At 50.7% G+C, this 22,261-nt stretch overlaps 4 protein-coding genes and 1 long non-coding RNA gene across 5 annotated transcripts; 2 read left to right on the top strand and 3 right to left on the bottom strand.

Annotated features, from left to right (window-relative positions):
• Positions 1-10,420: 10,420 nt before the first annotated feature.
• LOC100827591 (linoleate 9S-lipoxygenase 2) lies at positions 10,421-14,301 on the bottom strand. The gene is made up of 9 exons (XM_010237838.3): positions 13,767-14,301; positions 13,378-13,661; positions 13,050-13,287; positions 12,615-12,956; positions 12,420-12,505; positions 12,223-12,312; positions 11,810-12,114; positions 11,454-11,717; positions 10,421-11,364 (listed from the first exon to the last, which is right to left on the bottom strand). Exons 1-9 carry the CDS (start codon positions 13,927-13,929, stop codon positions 10,599-10,601), a joined length of 2,538 nt encoding a protein of 845 aa, XP_010236140.1. The 5' UTR covers positions 13,930-14,301; the 3' UTR covers positions 10,421-10,598.
• On the top strand, positions 11,956-12,825 carry LOC112271968. The gene is made up of 4 exons (XR_002965564.1): positions 11,956-12,057; positions 12,203-12,327; positions 12,437-12,601; positions 12,683-12,825. It is a non-coding gene; the product is annotated as an uncharacterized LOC112271968 (long non-coding RNA).
• A 1,888-nt stretch (positions 14,302-16,189) lies between the features above and the next one.
• On the top strand, positions 16,190-17,501 carry LOC100840736. The gene is made up of 2 exons (XM_010237837.2): positions 16,190-16,508; positions 16,963-17,501. The coding sequence occupies exons 1-2, from the start codon at positions 16,398-16,400 to the stop codon at positions 17,191-17,193; spliced, it is 342 nt and encodes a 113-aa protein (XP_010236139.1). The 5' UTR covers positions 16,190-16,397; the 3' UTR covers positions 17,194-17,501.
• A 1,025-nt stretch (positions 17,502-18,526) lies between these two features.
• On the bottom strand, positions 18,527-19,091 carry LOC100841037. Its single transcript, XM_014900094.2, has one exon. The coding sequence runs from the start codon at positions 18,954-18,956 to the stop codon at positions 18,705-18,707; it is 252 nt and encodes an 83-aa protein (XP_014755580.1). The 5' UTR covers positions 18,957-19,091; the 3' UTR covers positions 18,527-18,704.
• A 997-nt stretch (positions 19,092-20,088) lies between these two features.
• On the bottom strand, positions 20,089-22,221 carry LOC100826984 (metalloendoproteinase 3-MMP). Its single transcript, XM_003573065.4, has one exon. The coding sequence runs from the start codon at positions 21,463-21,465 to the stop codon at positions 20,314-20,316; it is 1,152 nt and encodes a 383-aa protein (XP_003573113.1). The 5' UTR covers positions 21,466-22,221; the 3' UTR covers positions 20,089-20,313.
• Between the last annotated feature and the right edge of the window lie 40 nt (positions 22,222-22,261).

Here is a 22,261-nt window from a genome sequence, read left to right as displayed (position 1 = left end):
GACCAACGAAGAGTGGAAGAGTCAGTGGATTCAGTTGAAGTTGTGTTACCTCGGCGCGCGGGTCAAGCTGGAGTATGCGGTCAGCAAAGATGCTTCCCGCCGCAGGTGTTTTCCGAGCTGGTGGCGCCATTGGCGCCACTGGTGCAGCGGGGCTGGTTCCTGCAGCCACTCCGCTGCCAGCAGTACCTGCCGCTGTGGTGCTCGGTGGTGCAGCTTGGGCCGACGAGCCGGCCCGTGCTGGCTCGCCCTTTGCGCCGCTGTCCGCCTCACCAGGGGCACGACGTCGTCCTCGCCGTCGTCGTCGTCCTCCTCTCCCGCGCCACCGCCGCCCTCCCGGGACTCGACGTCCCCGAAGCCTCCGCCGGCGCCACCGGGAAGGGCGTCGCCCGCACTGGCATCCTCCGAGGTGGCGGAGTCCCAGTCCGAGACATCCTTCCCCTCATCCTCCGCTACTAGCTCCGTTGCAGTGCGGGCTCTGGGTTGCGGGGGGAGGCAGTCGGATGGAGGAACCTCCACAATTCACCACTCGTCGCAGAGTGGGTAATCCCAAGTTCCAGGGTTTGGGATCCCGGCGTGGAGCGCAACAATTTGTGACGATACAGGCAGCAGAGAATTCACTGCTAGGGCTCAAACTCAAGTAATCTCAGCGTCACGCCGAGGGGATGGAATCCAGAGAACAGGTCTCGGAGAGAGGAGGAAGAGATAGTTGCCCACGAAGGGGATTACAAGACAGTAGTTGATTCGATAATACACTTCACCGTCCGTAGCAGGCTAAATATGAGTCGCCGGAGGCAGCTGATCGACTTGGGCCTTGGCCAGGTGGGCTTCACGCAGCTTCTGTCGGCCTTCAGTTCGCCTCTTCACTTGTAAGGCCCGGTCCAGGTAGGTGGCCGTAACATCACCTCCCCCTCGAGACCCAGCTTGTCCCCAAGCTGGGGCAGCCGGAAATGCATTGACAAGAGCAAACAAGTTTTCCCACGTATGGCAGTTGTCTGGCAAAGCACTCCACGACACAAGCACCTGAGGTTTGAGCTTGCTGCCGCAACGTACCAGGCGCGATTGCAGAATTTCCTGGGGTTGGACCGGATGAATGCGAGCCCCTTGTGGTAGCTGCAGCTTATAAGCAACTGTTCCCACACGCTGCAGAATGGTATATGGCCCAAAGTACTTGAAACTCAGTTTCTGCGAGGCTCGCGGCATGACAGAGCGTTGGACATACGGCTGCAGGCGCAAATACACTTGATCACCAACCTCAAACGTACGTTCCATCCGTTTCTTGTTGGCTTGAGCAGTCATATGAGCTTGAGCTCTCTCCAAGTGCTGACGAATCAAAGGCAACATAGCTTGCCGCTCCTGTAACCATTGTGCCAGATCTGGATTGGACAGTTGGGTAGTGTTCTGCATAGCCAAGTTGCGAGGTTTGCGCCCATAAAGTACTTCAAATGGTGAGCGACCCAGAGCAGAATGGAAGTTGGTGTTGTACCAGTATTCAGCCTGGGGCAACCAACGAGCCCACCTGTTTGGTTTGGCATGAACTAGACATCTGAGATAGGTCTCCAAACACTGATTCAAACGCTCGGTTTGCCCGTCGGTCTGTGGATGATATGATGAACTGAGATTTAGAGTGGTGTCAGCTAGTTTGAATAATTGTTGCCAAAAAGAACTGATAAACACTTTATCCCTGTCAGAGATGATAATTTTTGGCAGCCCATGCAAACGATATACATTATCCAAGAATAATTGTGCCACTGTTGCCGCCGTGAAAGGATGCTTGAGAGGAATGAAATGCCCGTACTTAGTGAATTTGTCTATGACCACCAAGATGGTATCAAAGTGATTAGAAGACGGCAAACCCTCAATGAAGTCCATACTGACCGTGTGCCAAGCTTCAGGCGGAACAGGGAACGGCTGCAATAGGCCCGGCGTTCGATTGTGGTCACCTTTAGCTTGTTGGCAAACACGACAGTGTTGAACAAATGTTTGAACATCTTGCTTCAGTTTTGGCCAAGCAAACAACTGTTTCACCTTATGATAGGTAGCTAGCACACCTGAATGTCCACCCACTCCACTACTGTGGAGAGCTAACAACACAGCTTGATGTGCAGCCTTATGAACTCCCAGCCAGATGCGCCCATGAAAACGAATAATGCCATCTGTCAAAGAATAACCTTGACTATTGGGGCTGTGAATAGCCAGCTCAGCTAACAGTTGTTTCGCTTGGGGATCATGTTGATATCCTTCAATGATAATCTCCACCCAGCGAGGTTGAACTGCAGACATCGCATAATTATGCAATAAATTTGGGCGACGAGACAGGGCGTCGGCTGCTTTATTTGTGTTTCCTTTCTTGTAGACAATCTTATATTGAAGACCCATAAGTCTGAAAAATGCTCGTTGCTGTAATGCAGTGTTGAAACGATGGTCCCCCAACTGCACCAAGCTCTTCTGGTCTGTATGAGTAGTAAAGGGTCGATGCTGGAGATAGGATTTCCATTTCTCGATGGCCAACAAAATAGCCAAACACTCTTTGTCATAAGTAGATAAGGACTGATTCTTCGGCCCTAATGCACGACTCAAAAAGGCAAGAGGGTGTCCTTGCTGCATCAGAACTGCGCCCACTCCATAAGCACAAGCATCCGTTTCAAGCACAAATTCTTTGGCGAAATCCGGCAATGCAAGCACTGGCGCCTGAACCAAGGCTTGCTTCAGAGCACTGAAAGCATCATCTTCAATGGAAGTCCAAATAAAAGGAACGTTCTTCTTCAGTAGTGTGGTCAGAGGGCGACAAATGATGCCAAAATTGCGGATAAACCTACGGTAGTAGCCCGCTAATCCCAAGAAACCCCGTAATTGTTTGACATTGAGAGGTGTTGGCCACTGCTGAACTGCCTCAATCTTGGCAGGGTCTGTCGAGACACCATTTGCCCCAATTATGTGCCCCAAATATTCCAGCGAAGGTTGCGCGAAAGAGCACTTGTTCAATTTGACGAATAATTGATTCTGAAACAAGAGAGTGAAGACCTGCTCAAGATGATTGACATGGTCCTCCATAGTACGACTATAGATTAGGATGTCATCCACAAACACCAGCACAAATTTACGAATCACATGAGCGAATACACTGTTCATCGCTGCCTGGAAAGTGGCTGGCGCACAGGTCAACCCAAATGGCATTACAAGGAACTCAAAATGCCCACTGTGTGATTTGAACGCTGTCTTAGCTTCATCTTGAGGGCACATACGGATCTGATGGTAACCTGAGCGAAGATCCAATTTCGTGAAAAACTGAGCTCCCGCTAACTCATCCATTAATTCTTCCACCACTGGCATAGGATAGCGATCTTTAACTGTAACCGCATTAAGGTGGCGATAGTCCACACACAGACGCCATGAACCAACCTTCTTCTTCACTAAGAGGACAGGCGAAGCAAAGGGACTCTGACTTGGTCTAATTATCCCAGCCTTCAACATCTCACGGATTTGTTTCTCAATTTCATCTTTTTGTTGTGGTGTGTAGCGGTAGGGCTTGACATTTACAGGCTGCACACCAAGTAACAAATTAATGTGATGGTCATAGGAGCGATGTGGTGGAAGTCCTTTTGGTTCTTGGAAACACACTGCATGATCTGAAATAATCTGAGCAACAGGTGGTGGCACCTGATCAATCAAAGGTTGCGGAGACACAGCTGTTAACTGAACAATATGAGCCACAGCATCTTGCTCCAAGGAATCATGCAATTCCACTACAGAAATCACATCACATTGCCTCAAGTTAGGCCTCACTCCTCGCAAGGTGATTCTGACACCATTGTGCCAAAAACGCAGAACCTTCTTGGGCCAATCAATCCACATTTTTCCACATGCTTCTAACCAGTCCATACCCAAGATCATGTCATAGTGGGGCAAGTTAAACACTCGAAGAGTTGAATTGAAAGTATGGCCTTGACAGGTCCATGTTGCATTGGGCACAGCAGAGTCACAAGACACTTTGCCTCCATTGGCCACTGTAACAACCACAGCAGGAACAGGTTGCACTTGGAGCTTGATTGCAGCCACTGCAGCTTGACTGATAAAACTCCCATTACTACCAGAATCAATGAGTATGAGGACTTGCTTACCTTCCATCACTCCTTGCAGACGCATAGACTTCTTGTTAGATGTTCCTGAAGTAGCACATATGGACAAATGCATCAAGGAATCACTATCACTGTCCTCATTCTCCTGCTCAGTGTCCGACTCTGTACTCACTTGCAAAACCTCAAGCAATTCTTCAACCATATGCAATGGTACTGAAGCTGCACACTTATGCCCTGGTTGATACTTGTCTCCACATTTAAAACATTCTCCCCGAGCACGGCGTTGAGCACGTAGCGCTGCCATTTTCTCAGACCAAACAGGTTTACTGTCCCCCTTCTTCTTGTCCTCAGCCGGTACAGTAAGAATTCCCTTACCAATTCCAGGGAATTGGTAAGATGGCTTATAATCATGTTTTAACTTGGAGCTCGAATACAGACGCGCCTCCTCCAGCATTTCCTCCTGCGTTTCAGCAAGGGATAACGCAGCATCAACAGTTCTAGGTTTATGCAATCGAATTGCTTTCTGAATTTCACGTTTTAACCCAGCTACAAATTTCGTAACAAAGAACGCCTCGTCATAGTGCCTATTATGAACTAGCACCTTATGCCTTAACTCCTCAAACTTGTGGAAGTAGTTATTGACAGATTCAGTTTGTTTACAACGCTCTAAAGCCTCTAAGTAACGATGATGCTTATCTTTGCCAAACTTAGCATGAACCACTACCACTAACTCTTCCCAGCTATCAACCTCATGTTCAGCTTCATAAGTCTGAAGCCATAATGCAGCATTTCCTAAGAAGTGCATGGTAGCAAATCGAGCCCAAGTATCTCTAGGAACATGGTACATGGAAAAATATTTTTCGGCTACTGCCTTCCACCATTTGGGATTATCCCCATCAAATTTAGGAAAATCAGTCTTAGGCATGCGAGAATGAGAGCGACGATCCTCATGATGATCAGTAAAATGAGAGCTATCCATATCATCTTCCTTGCCCGAATGCTCCCCCAATTCAAACTGCACTGGAGAATGAGTGAAGTGGCGCTTACCCTTGACCAGGGTAGGTCCTGGTGCTCGAGGAGCCCCAGACACAGTACCCTGGTGATTTGAAGCTGAGCTGTGCCCATTGGGCCGAGGTGTACACGTCGCATCGTCAAAAGCTGAGCCGTGCCCATTGGGCCGAGGTGTACACGTCGCATCGTCAAAAGCTGAGCCGTGCCCATTGGGCCGAGGTGTACACGTCGCATCGTCAGATGGACGCTCCGCCTCCAGAGCCGCCACACGCACATCCACCGCTGTGAGGGATGTTTGCAGCATCTCCAAGTTCTGATCCACCTTCGGCATCCAATTCTGCAGAGCCTGAAGTGCCTTGGCCACGAGCACCCCTTGAGCCTTCACCTCCGTGAGGTCACTCTGTAACTTCTCCATCACCACCACACCAGAGGATGATTCTACCGCCACCAGCGAGATGCGCCCCCACTGATACACGAATCAGGCCGGCACACTGGAATTTCACAGCCGCCGGAAAGACCGCGACCAACCCGTGCAGCCACCTAATTTGTACCCGAGCAGTCTACCGCCACCACACGCCACCGGAGTTGTTGCAGAAGGGCACGCAACACACCGTCACCGCGAGAGCCGATTGTGAGTGGAATTTTACGAGAGATCCCAACCACACACCCTCGAGCACGCGAATCGCCGCCAATTCCACGCGCGCCCACCGGTCGATGAAGGAATTGCAGATCCAGCACCCAGTGCGCTCTCTCCCCCTCTTTCTTTTTTGTGGATTTTCGTGGAACTTGTGACCGCCAACCCGAGAATCGAGCAGCTCTGATACCAGATGTGACGATACAGGCAGTAGAGAATTCACTGCTAGGGCTCAAACTCAAGTAATCTCAGCGTCACGCCGAGGGGATGGAATCTAGAGAACAGGTCTCGGAGAGAGGAGGAAGAGATAGTTGCCCACAAAGGGGATTACAAGATAGTAGTTGATTCGATAATACACTTCACCGTCTGTAGCAGGCTAAATACGAGTCGCCGGAGGCAGCTGATCGACTTGGGCCTTGGCCAGGTGGGCTTCACGCAGCTTCTGTCGGCCTTCAGTTCGCCTCTTCACTTGTAAGGCCCGGTCCAGGTAGGTGGCCATAACACAACTCCCGTCGGAAGTGGCCTGAAAGCTTGTCCTCACCGGTGATGCCCTTCACTCACAGTTGGACCTCCTCCGGAGTTAGGTTCCTGCGATGCAGCCGGGTGCGGTCGCCCAGCCGGGTGTACAACCACATTGGGTGTGTGCGTCGCTGCAGGGGGGCTACACGCCTCCCAATGTAGTTGCGCGCTACATCAATATCCGAGAGACCCGCTTGCCGGAGCGCGAAGATCTTGTCGTAGATGGGCACTAGCTCGGTGTCCTTGGCGTCCCGGAACGTCCAGTCCTTCGCGCCCTTGGGTGGCGCGATGGGCTCCTCGTAAAACTCCTCGAGGTCATCAGTGCGCATCCAGCACCAGTCCCTACGCCACTCGACCTCGATCCTCTTCTTCCCCAACTGGATGAACTTCGCTCGGAATTTTTCGCGGAAGCGAAATACCACCCCCGAGGACAGCGGAACACCTCTCTCCGTCCAGGGGTAGTAGTAGTGGCGGAACAACACCACTGACGGCGTCACCCCCATGAATGCTTCGTAGAGGTGTTGTAAGACCGCCAATGTAAAGAAGGAAGTCGGGTGGATTTGCGCGAGCAGGAGCCCGTAGGACTCCATGATCGCCTGGAGGAAAAGCGAGTGCGGCTGCACAAACCCGGCAAGGAAGAAGCGCTCGAAGAAATTGGAGGCTCAACTTAATTGGAGGCTCCTTTCCGAATTCTCAAGCACCTCCTCACAAGATTAGAGGCCTTGATGAGACACCTTCTGGCTAGGGATCCCAAAATCTCAAGAGTAAAAAAATTCACAAAGGAAACAAGGGAAATCAACTTTTTGACTTGGTGAAACCCTAGATCTTGATCTTCTCCTCCAATCCTCAAAAGATGAATCAAAAGGGGGAACTAGGGAGGGAGATCAAGGGAAATGAAGCTCTTGTGTTCTTGGGGTGAGAGAGCGGCTGTTCTTGGCTGTGCTTAGGTCTAGAAACCCGTTGGGGACGAAACCCCTTTAAGTGGCCTCGAAATCTAACCGTTATGTGTATTTCGCGCAGTGACGGGTGGAAGTTCCGGCGATCGGGAGGAAGTTCTGCAAATTCTAGTCAAGGGTAACAGAGAACACCCAGAGGTTCACCCGGAGGTTGGGCCGGAAGTTCCAGTGCCTGGAGAGCTGGGAGCACTGGAAATGATTTTCTGAAATGTCTTTACTCTCTCTCACTTTGGGTAGGCTTTATGTGGGTGCAAATATGGTAGATTTGTGTACGTGAAGTTGATTCATCCATTATCGTCCCATGTGGACTCCCTCTTTATAGTACGGAGTTCCTACGACTCAATATAAATAAAAAGCCGCTAAACACCGCTACGCTTCTTTCCTTTTTGAGGGCAACGAACCGTCTTGTGCCATTTGATCTCAAATCTGAAACACTCGAGCACACGGTTTAGTCCACGTGTCATGTTGTCATTAACACCAAAACACTTAGGGAGGGAAATGCTCTTTTGTAAGGCGTAGCCCAGCAACCAACCGAGGACAATGCTACCCCGGGAACAACTTCGTTGCCGGCTGATGCCCGAGGGCTGCTGTCGCACCAGGGGCCCACGGGGTTCCCACTGCTGCTGGACGCGTGGGTCGCAATGGAGGTTCCCGGCAAGCCAGGCTTCCCAGGAAGGCGATCGCTCGGGAAGCCTCACCCGGCAAGGGGAGCGAGCCCCTCGCAGGCAGCTCGATCCCCGGCAACCAGGGGGCTTACCGGCAAGCCCCCGCTCGGCTGGACACTTGGGAAAAGAAGGCACAGTAAAAGAAGAGGCATTAAATGCTCCGACAGGGCTAGAGCGGCCTGTCTAGTCTTGCACAGCAAGGCTACAGCGGTGAAACTACGACACGTTCACCCTCGGTAAATAGTAGATCGATAGCTGCATGAAGCACATCATGGCTCGCCTGAGCCACCTCGCTGGTTACCCCGACACGTGCCTAGCTAGCGTGTCGCTCTGTGAGCCATGACACCTGTGGTGTTCCCTTGTGTATAAAAAGATAACCAATGCCACCGTTCAGGGGTTCTTCCTTTTCCAACTAGGTTGGCTCTTGATTTAGTTGAACATTTAGACAACAGTACTAAGATAGGCCGAGTCGGAAGGCTCTTAGCGCTACAAGAAGCTAGCCGGGGAGCCACCCCGGCAACCTATAAACACACCTAAATCAGTGAAATCCTAACACAAAAGCAAGACGTATGGTATTAAACCTCCGGGTGGCCCGAACCTGGGTAAACTCCTCAGCGTCACATTTCGTGTCTTGGCCATGCCGGCGATCGTCGGAGCGATCCCCACCGCCCTCCACCGAACTAAAAAAAGGGGTGCCCGGCATCCCCGGTGCCGGGGCTCGCCCGGCATCCCCGGTGCCGGGGCTCCGTGCCACGACACCAGGGGAGTTGCCCCATGTGCTGTTTCACCGTAGTCAATACCCTCGAGTTGGGAGAAACCTTGAGCCACCAATCTTGCCTTGTTCCTTGTCACTTTTCCAAGGACATCTTGCTTGTTCCTGAATATCCATTTAGTCCCAATGACATTTTTGCAATCTTTTGGTCTTTCCACCAATGACCATACTTTGTTGCGCTCGAAGTTATTCAATTCTTCATGCATGGCATTGGTCTTTCCACCAATGACCATATTTTGTTGCGCTTCTTGTACCTTTTGGGGCTCAACACAAGAAACAAAAGCATGATGTTCACAAAAGTTAGCTAATTGTTTACGTGTCGTTACCCCTTTCCTCACACTTCCTTGGACATTGTCCAAGGTATGATCTTTGTCGTTGAAGTCGTGAGGCGATCTTCCTGACACGACGTTCCATAGCCTATGCCCCAACAATTTGTTCCGGCCCACCTGGGATATCCTGTACCGGTTTGAAAAAGGTAACGAGAACCTAGGCTGCGACAAATTCGAAACATAAAAAAAAACTAAGCTCCGGAGGGGAAACCATGTTTGAGCAGGCCGGACCAGGACCGAAAAAGCAACAGTCTTTGTCAGTGGGCTCGCGGGAATACCGGACTATATGGTATAGAGTGGGTATTGTACTAATATGGACTGGCCCAGGTTGGCCGTCGGATGGGAAAATGGAGGTATCCTGGATACCATGAGCCATTACGACGCTCCCAATGCTCCAAGATGTATCGTATCTTAAGCGTGCCACCTAAGCAAAAATCTGATGTGGCAACCTATTTAATGAAGAAAGAGAGATGTATGGTATCTTAATCTAGATAAAACCCTTAGCGTTAACCCAAGAAAACTCATAATTGCTCTCTCACAAAAATAATAAATGAGAGCATGTTTAGATACAAAACTAAGATACAAAGCATTAAAGGAGTTGTATGTAAACTTGTATTTAATGCATAACATACACTATAAGATAGTACCATGCATTGGGAATGCCCTTATACCACAATCCCACGTTTAGCGTGGAATACCGAGCGCACGCCAGCCGAAGCTAGTCCGGCCTATTTTGGAAAATAATTGGGTGAGCACCGGGCTCATCCAAGCCTCCCTGCGCCCTTTCGTAGATGGCCGCCACGTGAGCAGCGAGGGTGGATCCGACGGCGATTTTTTTTCCCTGCAACCACAACTAACAATCACGGGGAAGGAAAAGGAAAAGGACACGTGGTGGCCATCAACAATCATGGGAGGAGGAAGAGGGGTAGGTGGTGTCCATCCACGGATGGATTATTTTCCCCTATTTTGGACTTTCGGACCACAAAAATGGCGCCCAAACCTCACGCCGGGTCAAGTACTGCCGTAGTGTTGATTTTTTATTTTGTTTTCGAATAGGAGGGAGGCTCCGACGTGGGCGAAAAGTGTTTGCGACGCCTAGGCCCAGCTAGCGGCGCACCCTGCAAACCTGGGCCTTGATGGGCCAGGTATTAGGAGCATGCTCGTACAAGCTGATCCATCTGACTCAATAGTGTCCTCTCAAAAAAAAAATCTGACTCAATAGCACATATATGTACCGCTCTAAAAAGGCCGCAACGCTGATGTGAACAGCCCAGGGAACGATATGTGACCGAAGAAACTTTTTACTTTCATGTATACTCCCAATTTTTGCTCAAAAAAAAATGCATACTCCCAATTCAGTTCTAGTCCCCTCCATGCATTTGTTTATTTGTGATTTTAGCAATTGCTGTACATGTATTTGTATCTTATGAATGATTCTCGCAAAAAAAGAAGTATGAATGAATATGAGGAAGAGAACGAGGAATGTACTCACCACCAAATTGAATCTTTACAAGTAGTTTTGACGTACTAGAAAAAAAAAAGGGAAAAACACGTCCAAATCCCAATCAAAAGCAGTTAAACACACGGGGATATACAGTGCCGTCGATCGATGGACGATGAGGATATACACGACGGGTCATATGGAGACGCTATTTGGGATCCCTTTCCCGGTGAGCCCCTTCTCCTGGGCGACGACGTCCGGGAAGAGCAGCGTGTAGGGCACCTTGACGGGACCCATCCGGTTCCTCAGCCGCGGGTCCTTGTTCCTCTCCGCCACCCGCTTCTCCACCCGCCGGAGCTCCTCCCGGAACCGGTCCAGCAGCTGCAGCACCTGGCCGTCGTCCGTCCACGTCGCCGTCTCCCTCTGCCCGAGGTACACCTCGTCGGAGGTGTGGATCGACAGCACCTCGATGAGCGCCAGCCCCAGCGTGGCCGTGAACCTGTCGGGCACCATCTGCAGGAAGAACTTCTCCGGGTCGGCCTGCAGCTGCGTCATCTCCGCCGACCCGGGGAGCGGCACGAACCGGCGGCACCGGGTGGGCCGGTTCGGCGGGAACCCCGCGTACCCGTACTGACCGAAGTTGACGGCGGCGTGCAGCGCGGAGGCGATCCAGATGAGCGTCGACAGCGTGTCCGCAAGGTGTTCGACGGAATGCAGCTCCAGCCAGCACGCCGGGTCGCCCTGCCGGTCGCCGTGCCCCACGGAGCGCACGTCGTCCCACCACGCCTGCAGCTCCGCGTCCCCGGCGACCTCCTCGTCGCGGTGGTAGAAGTGCGCGCAGTAGCTGCGCACCCACCCTTCGATGGCCCGCCACACCTCCAGGCCGTCCACGGCGTATGGGTAGTCCTCGATGTGCAGAGACAGGCCACCGGGCATCCCAGGGTCCTTGGTGGCCATCCCCCTTTTGGGTCATCATCGATGAGGACGAGTAATTAAATAGATTACTCCTGATTCCTGAATATAAGATGGAAATGATTTTGGGTATTATACCTCTTGATGAGATCATTTGGCAGGGACTGCTCGGTAAACCTCCAGTGGCCATAGATGTCGGAGGACATCTCCATGGCGTACTTTCCCGGGTACAAGGTCCTCTCAAGGATACCCCCGGCGTTGAGGAGAATGCTCCTCGCCAAGGTGTTGATCTGCATCGTGCCCTTCAGGTGCGGCTCCAGGAGCTTGTGGATTGGGTGCATCGCGCTCAGCTGCCTCTTCGTCGAGATGATGAACGGCTCCACCGTCGCGTGGGTGAACAGCCTGCCGGTCGATCCATGGATGTCAGTTAATCTCTTTTCTGCTTTAGTAATCCGGAACTGAACCATGCATCCAAATGGGGAATTCTTTCTCACCAGTGACTAATGAGCTGATGGTACCCTGAATCGTTGACGGAGACATGTGCCTTGGCGAGGTTCCACAGGTGAGCGTCGGCCGTTGCATGGCCCGCAGGGAGGAAGATCCTGCTGATCTCGCCGTCGCCCTCGGTGCCGCTGGGCAGGCTCAGCTCGATCACGACCGGCTTCAGGGTACCGTCGCCCTTGAGGAACAGCAGCGTGCGAGACGCGTAGATGCACACCCCCAGCGTGTTTATGCGCCTCAGGTACGGGATCAGGTAGTCATGGTGATCCAGGATGTACAGCCTGTTCTGAAGCATTGCCTGCATATGTACATAGCAATGCGCATCTAATTAAGGGTGCATATTTGATTCATCTAGCAGATGAAACTTGGATTGGTTGATTATACAGAGAAATATATTGTATTGTACCATTTCAATGGTTACATCTTCAAGCTGGCTCTCGATATGCGCGGCGGTTATGGAGCTCTTCTTCCCTCCGCTGCTAACCGGTGGAAACTCCTGAGAATACAACAGGTGATTCCAGGCTTCAATTCTAGGCATGTGGTACTTAACTGATAGTTACAAGTTTTCAGTCAAGGAAAAAGGATGGAGTTTTTATACTGTACCTGTAATCTCTTGATAGTAACAGGGTTGAGCCCAGCAAGCATTTCCCTGGCGAATTCCTCATCGGTCCTCCACGCCTCATGGTCATCTGCATCATCGGTCATCCAAGATCAAACATTGATTTTTAATTGGATTGAACAAATGAGTAATCCACGATTGCTAGAAGAAAGTTAAGCTGTGGGTGGTGAGTGACTGACGCTGGATGACTTGTGGGGTGGGGAACTTGACGGGGTTCTCCTTGACGGCCTTGGCCACCTTCTTGTAGGTCTTGTGTGAGGGCACGGAGGACTTGAGCTGCTCCAAGACCTCGCCGTCCACGGCCGGCTGCGCGGGCTTGCTGTACAGGTCGTTCCTGAGCTGCTCCATGGACCTGAAGTCGTTCCCATGGACCAGCGTCCTCACCTCCGGCACCACGAAGTGCGTCACCGCCTGCACCGCCAGCGTCAGCACCTCCGCCAGCTTCCCCGGGCTGAACCGCTCGTCCGGCGGGATGTAGAAGTCCAGGTTGATCATGTGCTTCCGCGTCTCCGTCACCTCATCTTCAGTTCGTCCCCGTTGAACCAATTGAAAGGTTTCAGAAAATTCAGGCAAATTAGCTGCAAGAAGAGAGTACTCTGCTCTGCTCTGCTTACCGGTCTTGCTGAGAGGACGGCCAGTCCGGCATCGGCGCGGGTAAGGGTGTGTCCGAGTGCCGCCGATGACGGGCCGGACGTGGTCCGGTTTGTCGGGGTTGCCAAGGTCGTTGTAGCAGTCATAGTCGTAGATGCGCTCCCAGTCCTTCCTCTCGCCCCTGCCGTTCCCTCGCAGGCTCCTCAGCTCCTCGTCCCTCAGCAGCACCAGCGCCTCCGGCGTCTTGGCCGGCAAATAACTCTACGGAGCAGCAAAAATTTCACCCAAATCAGTTCCACAGGCTGATCGACGATTTACCCCAAGAGGCCAAATGGGTGAATGGGTTCTGACCGTGTTGATGAAGAAGAGGCGGTCGGAGTTGGACTTCTTGTAGGGGTAGACCCAGGAGTTGCACTCGAAGTGGAGGCTGCGGTCGGCGGCGAGCTCCAGCTGCACGTGGCGGAGGAAGAAGTGGTCATTACGGTTGCCGTTCTTGACGACCACGGCGCCCGGCGTGCCGAACTCGGCGTCCACCACGAACGTCACGTGGTACGTCGTCGTGCTCGTCTTCCCGTGCTTGCTCTTCTTGCCGCCCCTCAGCGCCGCCTCCCCGCTCAGCTTCCCCTTCCTCGTCTCTGCATATATCACCCAGTATCTCCATTACAGGCTTGCAGTTTGCACAAACACAAATGGAAAATTTCACAAACAAATGGAATCAACAGACACTATTTGGGACTCACGGTGATCAATCTGCGTGCCGCTGAAGAGGCGCAGTGTGGTGGACTTGCCGGGCGCGGACAAGCCGAAGTTGTTGGTGACGACCACGGTGCCATCGATGGCGATGCTGTTCTCGGGCGGGGTCGGGCTCCGGTCCCACAGCTTCGGGCAGAAAGGCATTTGCATGGAATATGGGTCGATGGCCTCTATCTTGCTAGATCAGCAGGCCAGGCTATGGCAGATGTTACGTACTGATCGATCAGTAGTATTATCCACGCCTGAGATCTGAATCCCTGATGCAACCAAAACTGACAGGATCATATATATACATCTCAGCAGGGATCCTTGGAGTGTGTTCTGGGAGGGGCAGGCATATTTCGAACTGCAGGCACAAGAAAAGCAGAAAGCGATAATGTGTACCAGCCTTTGGCCTTACCCCTGGCACCTGATGCTGCTTCCTTTTTTTGACAACGAAAGGATGATGCTGCTGCCTTGAACGACCTGGCTGTCTGTGGGGACTGGTAGTAACTTCTGGGCTTCCCTGTCCCTAGCACAGTTTATGAAGCCAGAAAGCGAGCATTTGCAGAACCACCAGGCTTTAAAATGTAGAAAGAACGAGCAAGATGAGCACGCTCTGCTGCGCTGGGGTTATTCTCTGTAAATCCAACTGCAGTTGGTAGTTGGTTCAAAGTATCTAACCAGGATCCTTAAACTTAAACTAATTTTCGCAGGGATGTATACACACGCAATGCATAAAGATAAACAGAGCGCTTGAAGGAGTCAATACAAAGCACATGATAAATTCATCTTGATGGCCCTATCTCTAGAGTAATGATCAAAGAAAAATGCTTGCCATGGGCTCATGGACATTAATGAATTAACAAAATACGGCTGCTATGCAAACCAAAGTTGGAGCGACGTCATAGTCATCATCTCTGTCCAGTCTGGTAAGCTTCCTAGATATAAACACACGAAAAGACTTTTTAGGAACAAACATAACTGAAAATGACTACTGGTGGATTGATATCCCCAGCTTCGTTCAAGCCTTGTCGACCCAGCCATAACCAGTCATACTGAAGGTAATCTCAACCACAAGTCCACAACCAGCAGAAATTCGCAGCATGCATGAGTCAAGGGGAAAACAACAAATCCTATACGACTTTTTTCGTAAAAGGGAGCTCCCCGATCTCTGCATCGGAGCTTACGCGGGAGGTGAGACTAGCTTGCAGGAGGATCGGGAGGTCTAACCATGAGTTGGGTCCAGTGGCAGGTTGTACGGTATTTTCTCCGTCCACAAATAAGTGTACGTTTGAGATTTATCTGTAAAAAAGTGTATTTTTCTCTTTCTAATGTACTTTAGACTAATAGAAAATGATTCTATCTCATTACACAGAAATCAAACCCAATAACATTTCTTCATGCACTTTGAAGGTGGGAGATTTAAAAAGAAGAGAGATGGTAGTTGACACATTTTCAATGCATTTTCTTAACTCAGTGCTTAATTTTCTTGAAACCCCCAAACATACACTCTTTCGCGGACGGAGAGAGTATAGGATTTCCTTCCGAGCCAAGGTGAGAATGAGATTGTTGACAATCTGTTCTGCGTGTTCAATCCGTTCTGCTTTTTCGATACCACACCTCAATAGGTTAGGACTCGAGAACGTTGAACGCATGGATAGAACCATGGAGACACCCCTCACAATATAAGCAAATCGTTAGCTTCATAACCAAGTCGGAGAAGAGAACCAAAAGCACAGAAGTACGAGCCAACTTCTTTGGTTGCCTCCTAATTGGTCATAGGAAGTCAACCTGAAGATAAAGAATAAGGCTCAGTTTGACATCGCTGAACTATGAGATGCTGAACTTATTTTAATACTCCCTCCGTCCAACAATAGGGGGCATATTAGGATTTGGTTGACCAAATCTTTGATCACAAATTACTTCATAAATATGTGACTAATGTGATCAAAATCATAACCATAAATAAATATCCTTGAGTAGGAATATAATGGATATGAATCTATGTCATATAATTATATATTAATAAAGTAATTTATGGTCAAAGCATTGGTAAAAAAAAACCTAATACGCCTCCTATTGTTGGACGGAGGTAGTAATTTGTTGTGAAAAATACACAAAAAATTAGTTAGCCAAACGAAAAATAACCAAAAAATAATTGAAAAAACTGAAATATCATAGTTCATGTCAATGCCAAACGACCGTAAACAAATTTTCTGGAGTACAAGCCAAAGCATTCACAAAAGGGACGCGTCTTCTCCCTAAAGCTTGCATCAACGGTCATCGGATTCCAGCTTCACACCAGGTCACCGGAAATAATTTTCAGCCATGGCTTACGCAACCCAAGAAGTAGGCAAATCCAAGAACCACGAGAACCGCAAAAGCCATAAAGCCCTGCACACCTTTGCATGTGGCCTCACTACGTGCCGAAATGCTTCCCCTCCACGTAGCAACCCACTCGGCCCTCCGTGTCTCGTCTTCACGCTTCCCAACGTTTTATAGCGCAAACAGCGCAGCTTCTGAGCATGATCACAATATCCATATCCGTCCCTATCGTCTTCTTGCTTCGAGTGTGAGCACCGAAATACGATCCGTTTTTGTGTCTCTGTGAAGGCAGCGAGGGCAGCTGTTGCGAGATGAAGAGGCTTCTTGTTCATGGGGGGAGGGGAATGGATTGCTATCCCTCCAGGAGTCTGGTGGGCAAATCCTCTGTCCTGCCTGCGCTTGGCAACAACGTTCTGCCCAGGGTGAGTAGTTCAGCAATCACCTGTACTGCTTCTCTTAATTAACTTGCTGTCTCCTCTCAGCTTTCTGAATTTCCTGCCTTTTTCAGCGTTGCATACTTGCTTGACCAAATGACCCTGGTACTGTCACGATTGTTATTCTAGATGTCTTCAGAAGTAGTAGTGCCGTGTGAGTTTGTCAGAATGATCTTCTTGCGTTTTGGGGACAGAGGTGGTGTCAGGACTACTTAAATTTGTTCTTCAGAGAAAATTAGGAAAAGCAAACCGCTAAGAAAGCATAATAAGCGGCGAGTCGGTGCACAAGTTAAGATCTAGAAATGCTCTCAAGTAGCAACTCGAGTATGCAGTTGCCACATTACTGAATTTTTTTAGAGCAAACATTACTGAAATTGATCTCTGATACTTCCAACAGTGTGTTTATTAGTATAACCTTCTCTTTTTCCTATGATCTTGCTAGTATCACTCGACCGAGAGACACGACGACACGGTGACCGGCGGTGAAATCGGAGAGAAGGCAAGGACGACAGCAGAGGAGTTCCTGAAGATAGCCAAGGAAAAGACCGACGAGGTCAGCGAGGGCGCAAAGGAGACGATGCAGGAGACCAAGGAAGCGGTGTTCGGGGAGTCGGACGACGAGAAGGATAAGTTCAAACAGAGGGTTGAGGAGGGGAGGTACCATCAGAAATAAAGTGGCATTGCAAAGTGTCCTGCTGTATCCTTGCTTGCAGCCATTGCCATGCCTTGTCCAAGTCGTTAGCTGCTCTGTAGCTCACTCAGTATCTGTCAAGCTCTAGCTTGGCTTTTTTAGGTATTAGGTATGTGTAATGTGTTTTGAGTTTCCTTTCCCCTCTTCAGTTGGGTTGCATTTAGTACTAGATGTTGCCCTTGTAGACTAAATAAGGTTTGCCTTTAGCCATCAGCGTTCTTTGGTGCTACGTATACTACATGACATTCCCCGCGGAATGAATAAGATTGAGCTTCTGAAAATTGTTCTCATTGTTGCCTGCGGATGCTGACTCAACCTGAGTATTGGATGTGCGAGTCTTTTGTAGAAAGTAGTCGAAAAGATGCGTGCACCGAGGGATATCAGATGGCGACGGCGATGGCTGATGTTTGCACTTTGTTAGTCAGACATCCATCATGTCAAGATGGTAATTTTTTGGTGAAACCATGTATTTGGAAGAGGGATATCATCATCTGGATCCAGAGGCAGTACTTCAGAGTACCGATGCTCATGGAGATTAATTATGGAATACCGTTGAAGCAAATGAACTCTATTTGCAACACTCCCTTAACATATCTGCACTCAGAAATTGTCATAAACTTAGGATTCCACAATTACGAGACAAGCTTGGATGATTGAGCACCGCACACAAATCAGCACATGACTTCAAGATGGCAGAGATCCAATTAGATAGTACTCTTGCCAGCGTTATCATCGAAGAAAATTCTAGTTATTGACATTTTTGTTACCGATGAGCACTATGTGCTATTGACATTTTTGTTACCTAGTGCATATGCATTCTGAATCCTTTACTTGTTATTCTTATTGCAGTAATCTTTCTTTGCCGTCGGAAAAAGTACAATGGCCACTGCGTTCATTCTTCTGAGTTGAACTGACCAGTGAAACGATTTGTATCGAATAGCAGGCAACGCTAGCTTGTAGTTTCCTGTTGACACCTGGCAAAATTTCTAGACGTATCTTCAGATCCAACCATCTCGAACATGGCATCTCGGTCTCAATATGCTGACACGGTGCCGTGTGATTCGCCCCCAGAACTGACGTTTCCATTCCACATCTTACTGTCATCAATCTCTGTATCGAAAGAAAAGGTCCGGTTCATCTGTGAAGGACGACACGCAAACTGTACTGAGAATTCAGAAAAGCAACAGATCTTTCAGTTGAAATTGAGGAGGTGACAGCCGCCAAACATGGAAAGATTAAACGAGAGCACGCATCTTCGGACGAGCATCCGTGCACGAACTAATAAGCAATTTTGTTTCAGGTTAAACGCAAGAAATTAAACGAGGCAAAGAACCAATCAATAAGCAAAGATCCAACGGATCGATCATCTACATGGACATGGGTAAACCTAAACCCAATAACAGAGCTACATATATGTGCAGACGACGCAAGGAACAGGAATAATCCCCCAATCGATCGAACAACCAACCATATCCGTCAGGAACAGAGACTAATCAATACCCGGCAGCTATGCCGGACCCCTGGCTGCCCTGTCCTTGCTTCTTCTTCTGGCACTTGTCCTTGATCCACTGGAAGCCGTGCGCCGTGCCCTCCTTCACCTTCTTCAGCCCCGTCGCCGCCGCCGCCTTGGTCTTCTCCACGCCGCCGCCCTGCTTCTTGCCGTGATCGGCCCGCGGGCTGGGGTCGCTCCCGTAGTCCCACTGGTCCGCCCACGACGTGCCGAACGAGCTACTACTCCCCGCCATCCAACAAAGAAGAATCCCCTCAAGACAACCAACACTAACTCGCGATCGGGAAGAATGAAATGGAATCGGGACAAGTGTGTAGCTTTCTTGGGTTGCTTGTGTGATCGCGCAATTAAAGATGGTCTGGTTTTATAGGTGCACCAGAGGCTAGGTCTTCATTGGGAGGAGTAATTAACAATGGATTTTGTTGATCCGGGGAAGCATCGTCCGTGCACGCGTTGTCGGAAACGTGGAGGAGAAGTTGTCAAACTAGCTACTACCTGGATATGTCCGGGACTCTTTGGTTGGTCATAGTTCGCGCGGGCAGCTGCATGCCAGGTTTGACCGGCGTCCAGGGTTCCGGTCTCAGAAGCTTCCGACCGATCAGAGACCGACTGGTGGGTCCGTATACCTGGTCCTGGCACACATGTCGGTTCTTTACGGAGCGCTGAGTATAATTAGAGCTCAGCTCAGCCTGACTGCATGCATGACGGGTCGCTGCTGCTAGAAAGGAGCCTTTTGTGTTTCTTAAACGCGAGAAGCGGTCGCGTCGTTTGATTTGTTCAATAGAGGCGGGATCCCCCTCCAGCTTTTGCTTGTTTGGGAGTGAAACCGCCTTGTTGCCATTGAACTTTAGCCTGTTTTGGAGTCGCGTGTGTATACAAAGCTTTAAAAAAATAATTTATTCGGTCTGAGCGACCAAGTTTAGAGAGAGAGAGCAACCGTGAAAGGTTCCTCAATGAAAGTAGGCGTCGTGAATATTGAATTGTATGCGCTAGGCATCTTAACCATATATCCGAATTGATAGAAAGAGACAAGGACTATTTGTCAGTTCCAGTCCTGGTACATATTTTCTCAAGGCCGTGAATAGATGTAGCGCACGTACTGTACTTGTGAAATGCGAATGGAAGTCGTGGAGCTATAATAGGGCCGATTGGACGGGTAACCGATCGAACGAAGCATAGAATTTCCTGACACCCGGGGTCATGAATTGCTTGTGTTGTTGCACTCTAAACTATCCCTGACCAAGAGTTCAAAAAATAGGATTCCTGTCCAGCAGCGGCAACCACTGAGTACCACGGACAGGTAAAGTTTACATACGTATGCTGTTCACGTGTCGGCGAGATGTAATAATATACTCCTGACGGCAAACTAGTATAACTAGAGAGAGTTTCATATATACTCAACAAAAGGAAACATATATACGATGTGTGTAATCTATATATTCTGTGTATTGTATATCTACACACGAATCTATCCAAGAATCAATGACCAATGAGTCGGATACACACCAAATCGAAGCTAATGGACCATCATCACACGTCGGCACGCAGCAAAAGCAAACCACAAACGAGCAGCTAGACAGACAGACATTCTACTACAGTGTTAGTAGCATCTGCAGAAGCAGCAGACCAACTGCCACAACGACTCCCCCAACTCCTCCACTGACGATCCCCGGCCTGGCACCCACCGCGCCCAAGCTGCTGTCCGTCTCCCTGCTACTCGTCGACGGCGAAGTCGGCGCGACGCCGCCCTTGAAGTCCGGATTACTCCCATACAAGCTCTGGATCCCTTCCACGTCGTCCTGCCGCAGCTCTACTTTCCTCGTCCCGGTCCGGATCGTCGGGTACATGATGGCGCCCTGCACCGACGAGTGGCCCAGGCCCAGCAAGTGCCCGATCTCGTGGACGGCCACCGACTCCAGGTCCACCGACGCCGAGCCCGGCCCACCGGAGGAGTCGTCCCCGCCGGAGCCGGACACGGCCCAGGCCTCGGCCGCGTCCAGGTGGAACCGGCCGTCGGTGGGGGAGAAGGCGTGGGCCAGCGTGCCGAGCGGGCCGTCGAAGGCCTCCCCGTCGCCGTGGGCCCCCGCGTAGAACCCGATGGTGATGTCGGCGTCGGCCGCGGACTCCGCCTCCGCGAACCGCAGCGTCGTCGCCGCGGCCCACCGCGCGAAGGCCCGCTCGAAGACGCCGCTCAGCGCGGCCTTGTCAATGGAGATCGCGGAGCTCGCGGTGATCGCGTACCGGAGCTCGCGCCTGAACGGCGGCCACGAGGGCCCGCCGGGGAAGTAGGCGTACAGGTGTCTGCCACGTGCGGAGGCCGACGTGGCGTTGGAGCTCCGGTCCATGGTGGACGAGCCGTTGATGACGTCTGCCACGCCGCAGCGAGGGGCGAGCATCTGGGACACGGTGGAGGGGTCCAGGGCGCCAGTGGTGTTGAGGCCGAAGTTGCGCTGGTACGTGGCTATGGCCGCCTCCAGGTCGGCGTCAAAGGCGTCGCTGAAGGAAGAAGATGGCTCCGGGAGGTACCCAAAGTGGCTGAGGTAGTCCTTGAGCTTCCCCAGCCCTGCCCGCTCCTCGCCCATGTGGCAGCCGGAGAGGTTCTGGAACGCCGACCACGGGTTCGGGAACAACGGGGGCTCTGGCAAGCCGGCCGGGAACGCCGCAGCCGGCGAGGCGACGAGCGCTAACAATATCGCAGCCGCTGTAGCAAGGAGGACAGGCAGAGGAGACGTGGGCGCGCCCATTGCCGAAGTCTCCGGAATTGGAGATGAGCGGAGGAGGAAGAAGAAGCAAAACCCAAGGGCGCTGTCGCGTGAGTTTTAAGGCTTTGCTTGCTGCCAAGTACGTACGCCGCGAGCAGGTCGGTGATCAGGGACACGGAGATTGACTCAAATGTCCAATTTGAAGTCTTTCCAAAGAGTTTCATTTGGTCAAGCATGAGATATGTGGCCTTTGTGTTGGTTGCAGGTTGTTGTCAACCTGTCGTACTGACGGGACTGGATTGATAGAGTTGGAATGCCTTTTGCCGCGTTCAAAAAATCAAAGGGGACTGCAAGTCTGCAACTCCTTTTGCTCTCTATCGAGCCTCGATGACTAGCCGAATTGAAGCTTCTGTCAGATTTGATTGGTTTTCCGGTGAGCTAAACGCGTGACATCGAGGACCAGCGAAACAGCTGAAGTCACGGTTACATTTGGATATGAGATGAGAGAACGTCGCTTCTTTCCGGCTGCATGCACCGCCCAAGGCGAGAAGCAAACGGAGACACGTGTCTGATTTCAGCAACTTGTCAACCAGAAATCAGTGACAGTATCTTATCGACTTGTCTTTTAGCCGTCGGGTGACCTACCCTTTTCTGCTCTAATGCACAAAGCAAAGAAAATCAGGGACATATGGGAACGCAGGCCATCCGGTCACAGCAAATCAAGATGCTTTGCCTGCTGAGTGCCGTGGCATGATCGATGTTGCACTTCCAAAAAGATCCAGTTTGAACTTCTAATAACTGACCGGTTCAGCTAGACCCCGGTGATAAACGGGAAAGT

The sequence above is a fragment of the Brachypodium distachyon genome, chromosome 3 (genome assembly GCF_000005505.3).
Source record: "Brachypodium distachyon strain Bd21 chromosome 3, Brachypodium_distachyon_v3.0, whole genome shotgun sequence".
Classification (NCBI taxonomy): domain Eukaryota; kingdom Viridiplantae; phylum Streptophyta; class Magnoliopsida; order Poales; family Poaceae; genus Brachypodium; species Brachypodium distachyon.
Note: the sequence above shows the minus strand (reverse complement) of the source record. Positions and strands in the feature narration are given on the sequence as shown.